We start from the raw sequence: 19049 nt of genomic DNA on the forward strand, positions 1-19049 counted from the left end.
GACCCAACGCAGCTGATTTCAGCCTCTCTCAGGAGGCTGGGGGGGGGGGGTGCGGACGGAGCCCAGAGCAGGCGGCTTCCCTTTACAGCCAGGAGCAGGGCCAAGTCACAAGGCTCAGGAAAAGAGCAGAGTGTTGAATTGCAAATCCTCTCCCACCTGGGGACTGGCTTGCAAACAACCAGACACCTCCTGTTTCCTGGAGGATGCAGAGATTCCCCGCACACCCAGTTTGTGTGAGTTTGGTGGAACGGGGTGGGAGCCAAGACCCCTGCTGGTGGCCACCTGTGCGCCCTACCCATTCTCTCCTCCCTGGTCCCAGTCAGATGGACTAACTTCCCCAGGGCACGCAGCGCTGAAGGGCAGAGGTGGGGTGGGGGGAGCTGAGAGCAGCGGGTGTCAGAGAGACCAGCTCCCGGGCCACGTGCAGTGCGGGAAGCAACCCAGCCCGGTCACATTCCCCGCCGCCCTGGTTCCCACCACCGCCCCAGGGATCCTTTCTCTCGGTTCCTCCAATCCCGCTTCTGTGAGTTGCCTGGACACACCTCGGGGAGTCAGGAAGCCTGGGTACGTGGAACCCTCCCCTAGAGGCCACCGCTGTCCCCTAGAGGCCACCGCTGTCCCCTAGAGGCCACCGCTGTCCCCTCCATCACACGCAGCAGCAGCACAGCAACAGCTCACCTGTTTCGAACACCTCCCCCGCCAAGCTGAGTACTCCACCTGTGTTCCGGTATACTTCGTCCACACCCGCCCTATAAGGTTAGAGACCTCACACGGGCGCTCGAAGAATGCCCTTGGGTCACAAAGCAGGAAGTGGCAAAGCAGGGCCAGGCTGACTTCAAATATGGTCCTGGAAACCTCCCAGGAGCCCTGGATTCATGGGGATGGGCTGGGCTCAGGCGAGCCCCGGGCTCAGAGGGACCTGCCGTAGGGTGCGAGGGCGGGCTATAATGGGAGCAGCTCCTGAGCAAGGCCGGGGGTGGAGGGTGCGCCGCAGAGACAGGTGCAGGGGCTCTGACCTGGTTTGACCAGGACCTCGAGATCCCAACCAGAGGGAGAGGGAGGCCCCAGAGAGCACAGCAGGGTAAAAGAAGGAGCTTTAGAATAACGACAGCTCAGGCTCCTTGACTCAGCTCTTACCAGAGAGGGCCTCCCCCTCCAGGCTCTGCTCGTCCTCGTGTCTCTGCAACGGGGGACGGGTGACCCTGACACTGAGGCCGGGTGACGGGTGACCCTGACCCTGAGGCCAACCACCGCCTGATGTCTTTCAGCCCCGCTTCTGCAACTCCTCCCAGGACATGCCTTCTCTGGTTTCACTCTTCCCGGCTCATTCTCCTTCCCTCCGGAGAGGACCCTGACCCAGACAGAGCCCACCTGGGCTGGTGGGGAGAGTGAAGTTTAGAACACAGGACAGGTGTGTCCCATCTAATGCAAGGGGTGAAAGCATCCCTCCCTTTATGGGTTCTGGGGGCAGTGGCTTCCCTGGGGGGCTGCTCTGGGGAGTTGCAGGGCGGGATTCAGTCCCAGGCTTCCTGCATCCGGGTCCCCATGGTCCCGGCCACCCTGCTGCCCCCGGCCCTGCTCACCCGGAGGAGCACAGAGAGTGCTGCCGAGGGACCAAAGTGCACAGCCTCAGAGCCAGAATCCCCCCCGCCCCCCACCGACCCCCTCCCTTAGTCTGAACGCCCCGAGCGTCTGTCGTTAACTATAGGGGAGAAAATAACACTTTGAGACACTTCTCCTGAGCTGGGTCACCACCACTCTTACTATTTTTAATTCATGCTGTCGAGATATTTTAAGAACCTCATGACCAATGAAGGATAAGATTGTGAGTAATTACACCTGGTCATGTTTAGCATTTAGCCAGAAATCCGCGGAGGGACAGGACTGCGCAGACGGGAGCTACTCTGAACACGGCAGGTCCGTGTCACAGCGTCGGTTAGGAGGACACAGCCCTGTGGACACTCCGGGAGGAAGGAGCCAGGGCAGCGTCCTGGGAGCTCCGAGGCCAGACGGGCTCATGCCCTGGCTGCTGGCAGTGCTGCTCCGAGTTCCGGCTGACAAGGGTCTCGCTGCAAAGTCAGGCTGTTGAGAGCCAGCACTGGTCTGGCCAGTTCACCTAGAAGCGGGGACGTGAGCGCTGACAGGGCGCCCAGAAGCCACGGGTGACGCATAGACCTCACAGCCTGAGTCACACAGACCTGGGCTCTGGCTCTCACCCTCCCCTTAGCAGCAGTTGTATCTCAAGGCAATTCCCTTAGCCCCTAAGGGCCTTTGTTTCCTTATCTGGGAAACAGGGACAAAAATAGAGCCTGTCCTCCTTGGGTTGTTGTGGAGACACTTGAGGCCATGTGCAGAGAGTGTTTGACACAATGCCTACCTGGGGTGGGTTAGACTCTCAAAAAGAAGCAGCAATTATTAGTCCTCATAATAACTTGGATGTAGGCATTAATAGCTCCATTTTACAGATGAAGAAACTGAGCTTGTGTTTCTTGGGGACTCCTGTCAGCTGCTGACTCTCCAGCATATCCTGCCCTACAGCTCCTGACTCTCCATCAGGGCCCCAAGGGGCCGTGGCCAGGACCAGCTGAATCTCCCCTGACACACCTCCCCGGCCGTGAGTCGGCGAGGCACCCGCTGACCCCCCAAGAACACTGGATCTTCCCATTCCCGTCTTCCCTTAGCTCATGCTCTGACCTCTTCCTGGAACACCCTTCCCCTCCTCTCCTCCTTTTCAAATTTGTCTGCTTTCTGGGCCCATGTCGGCCCTCCTTCCTCCATGGAGCCTTCCCAGATCTGTCCGCCCCATCATGAGACTTCCATCCTTTGGCATTTAAGGGAAAGGATGAGGTCGAAACGGACATTTCTGAGCCTTTTCCATGGGCCTAGTGTTTGCTCACACATGCCTTCTCTAACCTTCAAGGTTTGCTCTTTCCCAGAAGAGGAGACAAGCTCAGGGAGGATCCCGTGGCCAGGAGGAAGTGGAGAAAGTCCCCTCATCCAACACGTAGAGCGTGACAGAGAGGGGACTTACCTGTTAAGGGTGTCATGTCACCCCAGCCACGCTGTGGGGACCCCTCCGGACAGAACTTTCTCCTCTTGGCTCCTCTTCGACTACACATGGGCAAGGACAAAGCCTGGGGAAAAAGTCACATCAGGTGGGTTTGTTTTTTTTTTTTTCATTAATAAACTTAATTTTTCTAGAGTAGTTTAGGTTGATCTGCAAATTTGATCTGAAAGTACAGAGAGTTCTCAGATACTGTGTTCCCATATAGGCACACCTTCCCCACTATCACCATCCCGGCACCTGATCAGTACAATTCTTACAGCTGGTGAACCTACACTGACATCACTATCACCCCAAGTCCACTGCTGACATGAGGGTTCATTACTGGTGTGGTATGGTCTGTGGTTTCTACCTTTTCAGTATCACACAGAGTGTCTCACTGCCCTAAAAATCCTCTGGGCCCCACCTGTTCATCCCTCCTGCCCTCCGTGTCTTTCCCTGGTCTGACAGCACATTTCTTTCTAGCTCTGACTACTATTCCGTCGTCTGGAAGGACCACAGCCTGTTCATCCGTTCATCTGCGGAAGAGTATCTGAGTAGCTTCCAAGTTTGGGCAGTTCTGACTACCGCGGCTACAAACCTCGGTATGCACATAAGGTTTGTGTGTGGGCATAAGTTTCCAACTCCTTCGGGTAAAAACCAAGGAGCACAATTTCTGGATTATATGGTAAGAGTATGTTCAGCTTTGTAAGAAACCGCCAAACTGTCTTCCAAAGTGCCGGCACCATTCTGCATCCCCCAGGGGTGCGCCAACGCTCCTGCTGCCCCCAGCCTTGTCAGCATCGGGCACTGTCAGGGTTCCAGACTTTTCGCCATGCTAACAGAGGTGTAGTGGTACCTCGTGGTTGTTGTGATTTGCAGCTCCCTGATTCCTTATGATGTGGAGCATCTTTTCATATGTTTGCTTGTGTGTCTTCTTTGCTGAGGTGACTGCAAAGGTCTTTGGCCCATTTTTTAACTGGGTTGTTGGTTTTCTTATAGTTGAGCTTGAAGTGTTCTGTGTGTGTTTTGGATAAGAGTCCTTTATCATATACATACGCTAGATCCATCAAGGTCCCAGTAGGAAACAGACGGGATGCTTGAGCTGAGTCCTTATGGAAGCCCATCCAGGAAACTGTTGACAAGATATGGGCAGACCTGAGGGAAACGGCCAGGGGGCAGTGACAAGACCAGCACCAGCCGGAGGAGGGGCCAAGGCCAGCCTGGCCTGGGGAGAGGAGAAGGGGTGGGGGCCTGAGCCCAGGTGTAGATTGCAGGGGATCACCCCCGAAAGCGTCCACGTCCGAATCCCCAGAACCTGTGTCTATGTCACATCCTAGAGGTCACATTACATGGCAAAGAGAAATTAAGGCTGCTGGTTGGCTGGGCTTAGAATGGGGAGGATGATCTCCAAACAACCACCGAGGAGTCGCCCCAGACCCTCCTCCAGCTGTGCCGCTGCAGAGCTTGGAACACACCTGTCACCACTGCCTGTCACTGCAATCTCTGTCCTGGCTGTGTATACCAGGTGGGCCCGATATAATCACAGGGTCTTTAAAAGAAGAAGGGGGACGCAGGAGAGAGGCAGAAACAGCAGCATAGGAGCCATCTGGCATGACCTTGCTGACTTGGAGAAGGAGGAGACCACAAGTCAATGACGCTGGCAGCCTGCAGCCACCAGAAGGCAAGGACACAGGTTCTCTGCTAGGGCTTCCAGAAGGAACACACCCTACCCTGCCAACACCTTGATGGTAGCCCCGCCAGACCCGTGCTTCTGATCTACGGAACTGCAAGACACTTGCTTTGCATCGTCTGAAGCCACCTGACGGCAGACATGGAAGGCGAGCACACGAAGTAGCTGGAGGAGACCCCTGCAGGGGTTTTCGCGGAGGGTGCCAAGGGTGGGGGCCAGCCCGTGGTAATCCAGTGGGGGGGGGAGGGGGGAGTGAAAAGAACAATACCTTCAACTCTCTCCTCCCACTTTCTCATTGTCACCATGTGCGGAACCCAAGAGGACGCCAGAGAGCTCAGGACAGAGCTGAGAAGAATGAAAAACAGATATGGAAATGCATAATGAAAGAGGTGTGTGTGTGTGTGTGTGTGTGTGTGTGTGTGTCCGTGCCTGCCTAGCTCTCTCGCGTGCCTACACACTCTGTGGTTGCTGCGAAGGTAAACTCTTTTTCTCCGAGTCAGAAAATCCCACCATGACTCAATCCTGGAGTGAGGGAAACAGGCATTAACTCTTCTTTTTTAAGGTTCAAGTAGCAAATAATCCCTCCAGGTCATCAGTTGGCACCAGGATCCAAAGCTGCATAGGGACCGGAAGCTATGTTGCCACAGTGAAGTACTGCAAGCTGGGAGGCTCCAACAACAGAAATTCAGTTGCTCGTGGTTCTGGAGGCTGGAAGTAATGAAGGTGCCAACTGATGTGGCTCCTGCTGAGATCTCTCTCCCTGGCGAGCATCTCACCGTGTCCTCAGATGGTGGAGAGAGAGGGAGCTCTCTGGTACCTCCACTTACAAGGACACTAATCCTATGGGAGCAGGGCCCCACCCTTCTGACCTCATTTAACCCTAAATACTTCTTTACTCCTAATACAGTCACACTGGGGTGTACGCTTCAGCATATGAACTGGAGGAAGGGGCACACAAAGCAGCCCATAGCAGAAGCCCTTTTGATTATATCTTGCTTATAACAGGCAAGAAATTCAGGAATCTGGGCACTCAAAGCAAGCAAAGGGTCTTGGCCTCAGAGACCCCAGGTTCTGGCCAGGAAGCCTTGTTAATACTTTACATGATTGACCTGACAGCCCAAAACATCATCTCTCCCTCTCTGGCGTCCCTGGACTCAGAAGTGCTGACCTTCTACATACGTGGTGGGTTCCTCTAGCACTGATGGTTCTGAGTTATTGGCTGCATAGTTCGAGGTGGAATCATTTAGCCTGGCCTGGGGCTCAACGTGAGAGCCAAGATTTTGATTCTAACATAGACATGGAGAATATCAGAGATCAGAGTCTTCCAAGACAGACCGAAACCAGTCTTAACACGAATGATGTTTGGTTTCTATTCCGAGGCAAAGTTAGGTTCATATGCGGATGGAAGAAGCAAACTCTAGGCCCGGAGCATCCACACATGGAGACACTCTCTGAGGAGAGTCTCAGGTTAGAAGGACCGCAAATGAGATTTACAAACAGAGGGCACGTCGGTCACTCTGCTGTGGTCCCCTGGGTGAAGAGAGAAATTGTGAGCACTCTGACATGCCCACAGGGGGAAACCCACGGGGGGAGTCCGTGGGGCCGATTCCTCCTCACTTCCACATTAACTGCATTTTGCAGGCTGCCTCTGACCCGACTGGAGAGGCTCATCCATTTTAAAGACACCGAGGAAACTCTCCTCTTTCTACATGACAGAGGACGCTTACCTAGAGCGGTCCTAAAACGGCGGCAACACCTCGTTCACCTCCTGGATAGCCCCACCAGTGCCACAAGTGAAAAACCAAGGACCGCTCCCTTTGTCTTTGAGCTTCTCTAACATGTAGGAGTTAAGGTTGGACTCCTGTAGCGACAGCCCAGGGACAGCAGGGACCCCAGGGACTAACACACAGGAGCAAGAGGCCGATGGCTCGCCGGAGACATACAGCAAGTGAATGGCAGAGATGAGACTCGTAGACACCTCTCCTGATCCCAAGCCCACCGTCCTCTCCACTGTTCCGTCCTAGACCTTGGGAGACGGAGTACTTGGAGAAGTTCCCCAAAGGGAAGCAGGAACTCGTCTTTTTCCAGATCCTACAGGACTTACTGAGCTACACGAAACCCAGTAAAGAGTGAAAAATTTATTAATACACATCTTTTGCTTCAAAGAAAATTTGTCTAAAACCCATGAATGGAATCCTTGTTGTGGACTGAATCATGTCCCCCCAAATTCCACTTGTTGCCTCCTTAGCCCACGATGTGACTGTAACATTATCTCTCTGGATGGAAGATTAAGCCATCAGTGGATCAGGGCAACTTTGCCAGAGACAAAAACATCAGGAGACCTGGGTTTGGCTCTAGTAAGTACCAGGGGCTCTAAGTACAAGATAATTAAGGGCCTTTTAACTCTAAAGTTCTGGCATTTACAAGGGTTAAGGAGAGAGACTGACGAAAGGTTTTCAAGCATGTTAACGCACTTCACTTCCTCATCCTGCTCCATGGGAACAACATCCTAAAAGCCCGGGAAAGTCCGATACCCTAAGGATGCGTCTATCGGTGCCCAGGCAATCCCTGGGGCGTGCCCGTGGGTGCTCAAACAGCCCTTCAGCAAGAAGAGTACCGGCTGCAAAGCGGGCAAGTTCGGGCAAGTCCTTGGGCGGCTGTCTCTGGGACTCCCTGCCCACAACAGCACCGCAGAACCCGGTCAGGTGCATGGGACCTGCGGGATGCCCCTCTAGGCTGAAGGCTTGGAGCTTTCTCACAGATTGGTTCATTTAATCTTCACGGAGATTCTGCGGTGTAGGAGATTCGGCAGTATAGATGATATTTTCTTAAATGCAGAAATGGATTGAGAGCTTAAAAAACTTGCCCAAGTTCACACAGCTGGCAAGTCAGGCCCAACCCCTCTGTGTCGCCTTCCATCCGGCACCCAGTGCTCCCGTGGGCTGAACTGAACCGAGAAATGTAAACGCAGCGGACGGGCTTACACTCTCAGTCCTGTCCCGCCCGGGAGTTTGCTCAGGGGCACCCTCCCGGGGGGCGGGTCCTCCCATTCTGGAGGTTCCCGGAGAGGAGGAGGCGCTCGCTCTCCTCCCTGGGCAGCTCGCCCAGTCTGCGCCCAGTGAGAGGGAGGGAGCGCCGGCCGCGGGAGCGGGATGGAGAGCAGCAGCCCGCGGCCCCCGAGGCCCAGCTCGGCTCCCGCGCTGAGCCTGGACGCCCGGCTGGGCGTGGACACGCGCCTCTGGGCCAAGGTGCTGTTCACCGCGCTCTACTCGCTCATCTTCGCCCTGGGCGCGGCGGGCAATGCGCTGTCCGTGCACGTGGTGCTGAAGGGGCGCGCCGGGCCCCCGGGGCGCCTGCGCTACCACGTGCTCAGCCTGGCGCTCTCCGGGCTGCTGCTGCTGCTGGTCAGCGTGCCCATGGAGCTCTACAACTTCGTGTGGTTCCACTACCCCTGGGTGTTCGGCGACCTGGGCTGCCGCGCTTACTACTTCGTGCGCGAGCTGTGCGCCTACACCACCGTGCTGAGCGTAGCCGGCCTGAGCGCCGAGCGCTGCCTGGCTGTGTGCCAGCCCCTGCGCGCCCGCCGCCTGCTGTCCCCGCGTCGGACCCGCCGCCTGCTGTCGCTCATCTGGGCCGTCTCGCTCGGCCTCGCCCTGCCCATGGCAATCATCATGGGGCAGAAGTACGAGCTGGAAACGGCTGGCGGGGAGCCGGAGCCCGCCTCGCGCGTGTGCACCGTGCTGGTGAGCCGCGCCACGCTCCAGGTTTTCATTCAGGTAAGGGGGAGGGAGGCTAAAGGGCCTGGGTTTTCACTTCCAATATTCGTGACCGCCCCCCACCCCGGAAATTTGGGTCTCACTGCCCCATTTTACGAAGGACCGGGGAGAGGCTTGGCAAAGATGAGGCACTAAGAGAAGTTCAGGTTTGAATTCAAAACTAATTCTGAAAGTCTGCGTTCTTCCCAGTGTTACAGGAGTAGTGACCAAACACCACTGGGCAAAAGAACTGTGGGGGAGGGGGGGCTGTAAAAATGTAGATTTCATAATCCATTCCAGCTTTATACTTTTTTTATCATCAAAACTAACCATCTTTATTCAGCCTCACTGCAGAATATCCAGCTCAATGGGATTTTGTGGAGATACAAAAGAGAGGTCTGAATATTCAATATTAATGAAGGATTTCAGAAGAAATACATGTATTAATCGTAGCCTTAACAAGAATTTGGAAAAATTTAAGTTAAACCTGATTAGAAAACCCTCCACTTGGCTTCAGAAGTTGCTGACTATGGTCACTATGGGGACAAGGTAGAACCCCTAATTTTTAAAAATCCACTTCGTATATCAGACATGTTCGTGGGTTGTCAAACTCTTTACCCAAATCTGGACATGATGATAAAAAAGACAAGAACAAAAGCAAACACACACCAGCAAGCAGAACAGTAATGACACTAATGAAACTCGTCATGCGGGGGGACTCCAGACAGCAGTCAGAAGGAGGGGACCCATTGAAATAGTGGGAGCTGCTCCTCCTACCACATCAGGTCGACTAGTCATGACCTGAGACCTCATGGGTCCAGTCCACACAGTGTTCCCCCATGCCGGCCCAAGCACATCACCGCCACAGAACCACATATCTAGAGCACCCGTCGACCTCCCAGCAGCCTCTACGCAGATTCTGAGCTGCAGCAGAATGATCTAGCTGAACAGTCGGAGCACCACAGCTCCTGCCCAAGGTCTGACTGTGCGGCTCCCTTCTGCGCGCTGGTGTGGCCTTGGCAATGAACCAGCAACCACATGCTCAAAAAGCTTGGGAGCCAAGGCCCCCCAGTCTTCACAGACTACGGTGGTAGCTTCCAGGCTGCACCTATTTTGGAGTCGGGCTTAGGGCGGGGAGAGAGCCGAGCAAGGTCTGGGCTGTGAATATGCAGCTTGCATAGTTTACTTTATGTGGTGCAAGCTGACTAACGCAATAGAAACAAATGCACCAGGGGCAAGTTTTTGACATGTGTAGCGAATTCCTTCACAGTAACAGTATTCTTCAATAAAATATTTTATATAAATTATTTTATTAAATATAAAATATTTATATTTATATTATAAATATAATATAAAATATTTTTATTTGAAGAATATATTCTTGTATAGTATTAATATTTATATTTATAAAATATTTTTATAAATATTTATATTTATAAATAAATTTTTAAAATATTTAACCTGAGACATACAGTCTATGTTAACACAACAAGGTAACCAAACTCAAATTAGGATTATTTCGGTGCACCTTCTTTTTCAGTGCCTTATCACTCGTTGTCCTTATCTATGTGCTTTTTGACCACCAACAACAACAAAAAATTGCTCATAGTTATTGAAAGTACAAAAAACTGTATAGTATTTCAAAGCTCCCAAAGATTAATTACTAACTGATGAATATATTTTTTACCTTCGATTTCTGTCTTGACTGGTATTAAAGTTACAATTTGATAATAAGTATGTTGCTGCTGATAAAACCCCTGCTTGGTTTTGCAACAAACTAAAATGACTGTCACTCAGTGTTTTATTTATCTCTTTGTGCTGCTGACTTGTGAGCACACATCAAGAAAAGGGCATGAAACAACCTGAGGGTTTTGAAGGGGCGGGGTGGGAGGGTGGGGGAACCAGGTGGTGGGTATTAGGGAGGGCACAGATTGCATGGAGCACTGGGTGTGGTGAAAAAACAATGAATACTGTTACGCTGAAAATAAATAAAAAATTTAATTAAAAAAAAAAACAAAAAAAACAAAACAAAAAAAAATGTCTTCTCCTAGAAAACAGAACTGTTGTTGTAGATTTGTTATATTTACCTATTTTTGTCTTCAGTCTACTAGTGACACTAGTCAGCTCTTTCCTTTGTATATATTATTTTTCATCATGGTTTTGTTTTGATTTTGATTTTGGCTTTTCTCGAATAAAAATGCTAATTAAAAAAAAAAGAAAGATAATTAAAAAAAAAAGAAAAGGGCATGAGTGATAACTCCTTAAAAAGCTACAGCACCCAACCCAGCTATTTTCTACCGATTTTAAAGTGTTATTAAACGCTTTAAAGTGTTATTAAAATGTTTCAGCATCTGCCTTCAGCTCAGGTCATGATCCCAGAGTCCTGAGATTGAGCCCCACATTGGGCTCCCTGCTCAGCGGAGAACCTGCTTCTCCCTCCCTCTCCCCCTGTTCCTTCTCTCTCACTTGCTCACTCTCTCAAATAAATAAAATCATTTTTTCCAAACAGAAAAAAAGTAAAAAAAAAACATAATGTTCAGTTTAGGGGCACCTGGCTGGCTCAGTCGATTAAAGGTTGGACTCTCCATTTTAGCTCAGGTTGTGGTCCTGGGGTTCCGGGATCAAGCCTCCTGTGGGACCCTATACTCAGCACAAAAATCTGCTTGAGGATTCTTTCTCTCGCACTCCCACTCTGTCCCCATCAAAATAAATAAATAGATCTTTAAAAAATAATAATAAAATCTTAAAGTGTTCAGTTTAAAACAAAATGTTCACACAGAACCAATAAGGAAAAACCCTACAACACATACACTTTGAATTTTTTTTTTTAATTTTGTTCATTTATTTATTTGAGAGAGAGAGGGAGAGAGCATGCGCACGGGGAAGAACAGAGGGGGAAGAAACTCAGGCAGACTCTGCTCTCTGTGCGGAGCCTGACATGGGACCCGATCCCACGACCCCAAGATCATGACCTGAGCTGAAACTGAGAATCAGACCTTCAACCAACTGAACCATCCAGGTGCCCCATAAACCTTGAATTTTAAAAATTAAACATAAAAAAACAAGGTATCATATAATAAGCTTGTTTTCCATAAGTCAAAAAATATCAACTAATAACTGTTACAAGGCTTGTAACATAAAACAGCTGTTCCCCTTACGCCCCTTCACACTTGGGTTTATATTCTCTTGTTGAGGGGCAGCTTCTGTCCCCCTTAGCTCTAGCTGCTCTTTGCCTACATATTTCTAAAGAACACGCCTGCTTGACTTCGCAGTTTTTTCATTTTATGCAGTGTCTTCTCACTGGAGAGAAAGAGCATCCTGCTGTCTCACACGGCCACCCTCCCCTCCTCGTCCCGCATCCACACACGCTTCTCACCGCTCCTCCGGGGCAATTACGGCAGGGTATAATAAGGTTCATCTTACGCTCAGTACTTGCATACTGGAGCTATGCTAAACGTTCTTCACAGACGAAACGTCACATATTTCCATTAGAGTTCCTTCCCCACATTACGTTTGCTTCCTTGCCACCAACAATGGTCTTTTTTCAATTGGCTTAGTTTCCTGTGATCTATTTCTCATACATGTTTTACTCCTCTACTAGAAGTATAAATACTATCTCAGTACGTCCAGACCCATTCGGGCAACTGTCAGTCACATCCTCCGGTCGCCCCTGAAGCCCTCGCTCCTCCTCCAATCTAGCTGGATGTGCAGTGGCATCTTCCATCACTCTGCTCTTCTGCCACGGACCCTATTTTTGGATCCTGGGTATCTCTTTATTGGTTTACAACCTTATTTTGATGGAACGCATGCTGTCGTAACCTCCTGTGACCTGAGAAAAGGTCCACAGAAGAAAAAAAAAAGTGCAATTCTGCATGTCTGAAAATGTTCCAGATTATGGCCAGGCACAGAATTCCTCACAAGTTGTAAAGCATCACTCCACTGTTTTCCAGCTCCCACCACTGCCTTATAGAAGTCCAACGCCATTCTGGTTCCCCGCCTTTGTATGCGCTCTGTCTTATCCCTCTGGAAGTTTTCAAGGTCTTCTTAACTCACAGCATGCTCAAAGTCCCAAGAACATGCCTTGATGTGGACTTATTTTCATCCCCGGGCCCTCAGGCAGCCTTTCAATCTGGAAGCTTATGTCCCTCACTCTTAGAAAAACTTTCTTCAATGTGGTTTATTTTTTAAAATGATTTCCTCCCCTTTGTTTTCTCTATTTGCTTTCTGGAACCCACTGTTACTTAGACCATGAGTGTCCTCAACTCATCCCAAATGTTCTTGTTGTCTCCCCTATTTTTATTGTACTTTCCCATCTTTCTGAGAAGCTTCTCGACCTTATCTTGTAGCCCTGCTGTCGTCCCCCCACCCCACTCCTGCTGCTGCAGACTCCTGGGCCCTGGGCACAGCCTGATGGCCAGAGCATCACAGAGCCTTGGGGCCACCACCATAAGCCATGGAATTACCTTTACAGGTGAATGTGCTGGTATCCTTCGTGCTCCCCTTGGCATTAACTGCCTTCCTGAACGGGGTCACTGTGAGCCACCTGGTGGCCCTCTGCTCCCAGGTGCCGTCCACTTCTGCCCCAGCCAGCCCCACCCCCAGCCACATGGAGCTAACGAGTGAGGAGAGGAGGACGCTCCCCCTGGGGGGCCGGGCCAGCCTGGTGCGACACAAGGACTCCAGCCGTCTCCGCCGTCTCCAGCACAGCGTCCAGGTTCTCAGTTAAGTACTCAGTAACACTGTCCTGAGCGGAGGAGCTGGGGCTCCAGGGATGCCTCCCCTAACCCTTGGCCAAGTGACCTTGAGCTAGTTGCTACCTCTCTCCAGGCCTCACATTTTCTCTATGCCTTAGGGGAATTGTCTGATCACCAATAGGCTTCCATAAGGTTTGGTGGTATGATGAAAGGCTAGAATGCAAATTCTGTACATGAAACCCCCACCTGCTCCAGGGAATAACGCATAAAGACAAGCAGATTCCCGGTTGGTTTTCAGGGAGTCCAGCCTATGGGTGAATATAAGAAGCAACTATATTTAAGGATAGTCTGGGAGTGGAAAACTCAGGCCAGCTGGGTCCCCGGTCTATTTCCCCACCAACTCCCTGCTTTCCTTGATACAACATTGATTGTTGGTTGGTTTTTCTAAGTCTCTAGGTCAACTTGGCCTCTAGGGGAGACATTAAGAGGCACAGGAAAACAGGTCTTTCCCAACATCTGCAGCAATGCAGGTACTTGCTAAGGTCTGGGAAGACTGAATGAGATCAGGGTCTGCTCTCATCAATGCCCCCAGTGTTGTCCATAGGACAGCAATGCAAAAGCTAAGTGTCATGTGATGTGACAAGAACAGAGGCAGCCCATGATATGCCTGTCTTCCATAGACAACGGCTAGCACAGAGACTCAATGTCCAAGAATGCACGGAGGTTTGCTTTGGAGATAGGTTTTACTCTGCAGTCTCTGGAGTGTAGGCTATGCTTCTCCAGCTTCCGTGTGCGTGAGAACAGTGTGGAGCGTTGTAAAACACAGGCTGCCGGGCCCCACTCGGAGATTCTGATTCCGTAGCTCTGGGTGGGCCCGAGACTCTGCATTTCTACCAAGCTCCCAGTTGATGTCGATGTCCTGGTCCAGAAGACACACAGGACAACAAAATGGATTTACCAGTCATGGCAGGTGTAGAGGAGCGGATGGAAGGGGTAGGAGGTTAGGGACAAAGGGGTGAATTGGGAGACTGCTCTCACAGTCCGGTGGGAAGGAGATATGAGCCCCTTGCGTGGGACAATAGAGGTGAGGAGGGAGGAATGGAGAGATGCTAAGAAAGAGCTTTTTAATAGATTGGATCTGGGGGTAATGGAATTATCGACAGACAATCTGGCTTATGGGTTGAGCACTAGACGGATGGTGGAATACCAGTCAATCAGCAAAAGGAACAGAAGAGGCTCATGACATTTAAGTTCAGTTGTTTCTGCAGTTAGACAATCCGGTGGGAATATCTAGTCCTGGTTTGAGAGTATATTCTGGTGGTCAGGAGGAGGTTATAGAGGTTGTAGAAGTTTCTAGAAGCATGTCCGTGTACAGGTGGGAGTTAAAGTGGGTATTCACCCAGGACATCAGGGTACCATCAGGTTTGGCTACAGATCCAGATAAGAATGTGTCAGATAGCCTCAAAGTTCCCTCCCAACCCCTGGATTCCGGGAACACGTTTCAGTGACATGCTGTGGTCAGCTCGGCATCTTCCTCCCTGGAGATGGCGTAACTGGGAACGTTTGCTCTCTGTCGCTCTGTCCCTCCCCACCTGTTCTGCAGGAGCCATTGTGGGTGTGTATGTCGTCTGCTGGATGCCGTACCACGTCCGCAGGCTCATGTACTGCTACGTTTCCGATGACGGGTGGACTGGGTAGGTGCGGCTGAGGGAACCAAGCATGGAGGGAAGGGCCACTGGGCTGGGCCTGGGACTTACTATGCTCTCCACAGGGATTCCCAGTTGCTGGGTCTTTTGGAACTCTGGCCTCCATTCTAGCTTGTCCTGCCCAGTCTGTGCCCTCAAACCCTCCGAGCTGGGGGTGCGGAACAGGGCGTTTTCTAGCAACTTCAGTGAACTGATAAGGTCATGTGAGTGAGAGGTCTTAATGGTGATCAAGGCTATGGGCATCCTGACCACAGGATGGAGCGGCCCACAGGTGGGGGGCGCAGGGGGAGGGCCTTGCTATTGCAAAGGGAGGGCAGGATGCCTCAGAGCCTCACTGAGTCCATGAGCTAAAGGGCCCCTTAGACAGAGACAGACCATGTATGCCTTTTGGGTCCCAACTGGAAAAGAGGAGAGAACCTACTGTCTTCCTTTGGGATATCACTATGCCCTGATCCTAAGTGGAAGGCAAACATCCAGGAAAAAAGATCCATGTAGCCTCCAAGGAAATGGCTGTGCCAACAGAAGCCACATCCTCAAGAGCTCCTACCTCCCCTTACACACAGATGCACATGCAAAGCCCTTCCCATGGCTGAGAATCCTGGTGGCGAGGAGCGTGGCTTCTCAGAAAGGCGTTCACTTCTTAGGGAAGCCGCATCTCCTGGACCTCACCCAACAGCAGGAGGCCCTCAGCATCTCAGTGGGCTTAGCAATGGCCCCTGAGAGTCGGCATGTGCCCTTTTCACTGTGCAGGGGGCCGGGAACTACATGGGGAACAGGGACTCGGAGGCTGGGTGGAGCGCACCTGCCAAGGGCAGCTGTTGATGGACCATTTATTGAATTCAGCCATGCCTCCCGGTAACAGAAAACAGGCCTTCCTCACCTGCCCTTTGGAGGAGAGATGCCTTCGCCAGAAGAAAGGGGTGGGCGCGGTGAGGAGGTGCAGGTCCTCTAACACACCCTCCCGGGTTTCTCTTCCAGGGCACTCTACAATTTCTATCACTACTTCTACCTGGTGACGAACACGCTTTTCTACGTTAGTTCAGCGGTGACCCCTGTCCTATACAACGTCGTGTCCTCCTCCTTCAGAAAACTCTTCCTGAAAGCCCTCGGCTCCCTGTGTCAAGAGCACCACCACATGGAGCCATGACCCCTCGGAGGCCCAGGGACCCCATGAATGGACCCAGCTCTGGGCTCCGGGGATCCTCCAGACACACCCACCCGGACGAAACAGAAGACTGAATGAAGCAAACAGTGACTGATGCCTCGGTCACCTAGCATTCTGACGAGCGATGTTCTCACAAGTAACTCGGGCTCTGTAGTCAGATGCACGCACCTGGACCCCTGGCCCCACCACTTACCAGCTGTGCATCTGCAGGCGAGTCGCTTCCACGCCGAGCCTTGGTCTTCCCATCTGTGTGATGGAGATGAACAGTACCCAGCTCTTAGAGTCGTTTGAAGATTAAAGTGCTTAGCACAGTGCCTAGTACATAATAAATAATAAACGTTGGCCGGCATATGTTTGTCATTGTTGTGTTATTATTGCTGTTTGTTGCTCTCCTGAAGTCCACCACGTTCTCCTGTAGCTACGTGCTCATTGGTTGTGGGCTCAGATGTCCTAAGAATTTCCACCAATGACAAAGGATGGTGTTCCAGAAGCTTACCGTATTGTCACATCACATGAGCTGTAGTAACCTTGTCCAGTCTGCCCAGTAGGACTCCATGAGCTGTGAGAGGCCCTGGGGCCTCTGGCTGGAGTGACTGCCTGACGCCAGGCATGCAGGGCCACCGGGGGCAGGGGGCGGGGGTGGGCAGAGGACAGATGTGTGACCGACCCAGAAGTGGCAGTGTGTCAAACTACTATTTATTTTGGAGATCCTAGAAATACGCTCATGACCACTGCCATCTTCTACGTGGGGAAAACAAAAGCAAAGAGAAGTTAGGGAAGGTCCTTCTCCCACTGCTTAGCAACTCAGGGACCAAAGCTCAGGCTCGGGAACGAGCAGCAAGGCCCACCGGTGCCTCCTGCATCTTCCCGAGTGTCTCATGGCCAAAGAGCAACAGAAAAGAAAGGCTCGCCATGAAGGAACTGAGTGAATCACGATCACCCACTCGGTCCACCCAAATTCCACTTATCAGGCCACCATTAAATAATAAGAATAAATCTTATTCAGCAACAAAAACATTGTGGTTGTACTATTCAAAAAGAACAGATACAAAATTACACTGGTATGTAGAAATCATCCAGATGCAGAGAAAAGGTCTAGAATGAAGCCCTTAGTGAAAATGATGGGTTTGCTAAGGAGGCACGAGTGACCCAAGGACTGGGGTGGTTTCTGTTTCTTTCATGTCAGGGTCTGAGCCTAATGACGCTTGGCATGCAGCAGACAGATGTCTGGTGAAGGGTGGGGAAACCTGGTTTGTTTTCTTCTAATCTGTTGGTATAGTATTGTTTGTATGACATCTAAATGACAAATTTCAAATAGAAATTAAGTTCCCCCTATCATCCCACGGGCAGCACCAGCAGTGGCCACAGAGCCCGGAGCGTGGGGCGGATCCTCCCTTTGTCACTTATCAGCCGTATGACTTAAGTTCCTTCACCTGTTTGGGCCTCTTGTCACATCTGTGAGACAGACATTATAACGATTATCCCCTGGGCTTAATTTTAAGAATTAAATGGCATCATAAGCATGAAAAAAGCACCAAAAAGAGCTCGGTTAGTAGTGACCGTCATTAATATAAAGGAGGATCTTGGTTAACAAATGCAAATTATCTTCCTAATTCTCTAAACCTCTTAAGGTCTATTTGTGTGGTTGGCTGGACCACTGGCCTCTTTGGCTAAGATCAAAAGACCCCAAAATTGTTCCTTTCGTCAGCCTTAGTCCTACAGCCATGACTTCATCCAGGGCCAGAATTTTAGGAAGCTTCCACCAAACCTTGAAAGATGAAGGATGTGTTGTCCACATATGAGTTTCCTGGGGCTGCCATAAGAAAGCACCACAGAGTATGTGGCTTAAAACAACAGAAATCTATTTTCTCACAATTTTTAAAGCTACAAGTTCAAAATCCAGGTGTCAGCAGGGCCATGCTCCCCAAAGGCTAAAGAAAATCCTACTTTTTCTCTTCCAGCTTCTGGTGGTTCCCAGCAATCCTTGGCTTGTAGGTTCATCGTTCCGATCTCTGTCTTGATGGTCACATGGCAGCCTTCCTCTGCTACTCACTCTCTTCTCAAGACAGCAGCCATACTGGATTAGGAGCCCACTATTCCAGTATGACTTCATCTCAACTAATTACATGAGCAACAACCTTATTTCCAAATAAGATCACATTCTTAAGTATCCGGGGTTAGGACCTGGATATATTTTCGGGGATGTGATTCAACCCAAAACAGCAACCAAACCCACCCTTCTTAATAGGGTGGATTGCCACCCTTGGGAAAGATCCTTTTATAGAGCAGGAACCAGAGTTAGAGTAGCCAAAGATCCCAAGAGAGAGAAATTAGTGCTCGTCAGAGTTAAAGAAAGAAAGGCAAAGGGAAACTGGGACAGTATATTCAGTGAATGACAAATGTAGTCATGGATTCTTGTTTCTTCTCTAGACATGAAGGGCTTGAAAACTCTGCACTGGCTTTCCAACTGTTTTGTTAATTAAAATGCTAATTCCTTCTGAGCTGGGAAGTCTGCCTAAGCAAGTAGACTGAAAAAGAAATGAAAGCCGTCGACATTGGACGTGCCCTTGGTTCATAGTCTTCACTGAAAGAGTTGTCTGCAGACTCTGAAGCCAGATCTGGGAAGTATAATGCAAATCTTGTTATTAAAAGGGTTTCTGAACATTAAGGCTGGGATTGCCCAGACTCAGGATGATATATAATGTAATGTATTTGCTATATGCTCGCGTCCAGCATTATCTCCCACAGGCAACCCAACACATCTCTCCCACGGAAAGAATTTTGGATCCATACTTTAATCGTATAGACAGCCTTTGGAGCCAATAGTGCCTTTCTAATATGTGACATTTGGTGGAAGTCAATTACTCAAGACGGAAAGCAGCTGAGAGGTTAGTGGAACTATGCTTACACCTGTAACATGAATCTAGATCTGTTCTGTCTCTTGATAGATGTGTGATCTTAGACAAGTCAAACTCGCTGAGCCACAGCTTTTC

General features: G+C 50.5%; 1 protein-coding gene across 1 annotated transcript; it reads left to right on the forward strand.

Annotated features, from left to right (window-relative positions):
* Window positions 1–7888: 7888 nt before the first annotated feature.
* On the forward strand, window positions 7889–16038 carry NTSR2 (neurotensin receptor 2; the record flags this gene model as incomplete). Its single annotated transcript, XM_080814699.1, has 4 exons — window positions 7889–8512; window positions 12963–13212; window positions 14789–14879; window positions 15870–16038. The coding sequence occupies 4 exons, from the start codon at window positions 7889–7891 to the stop codon at window positions 16036–16038; spliced, it is 1134 nt and encodes a 377-aa protein (XP_080670825.1).
* Window positions 16039–19049: the final 3011 nt, after the last annotated feature.

This window comes from Martes martes (genome assembly GCF_963455335.1).
Source record: "Martes martes genome assembly, chromosome: 9".
NCBI lineage: Eukaryota > Metazoa > Chordata > Mammalia > Carnivora > Mustelidae > Martes > Martes martes.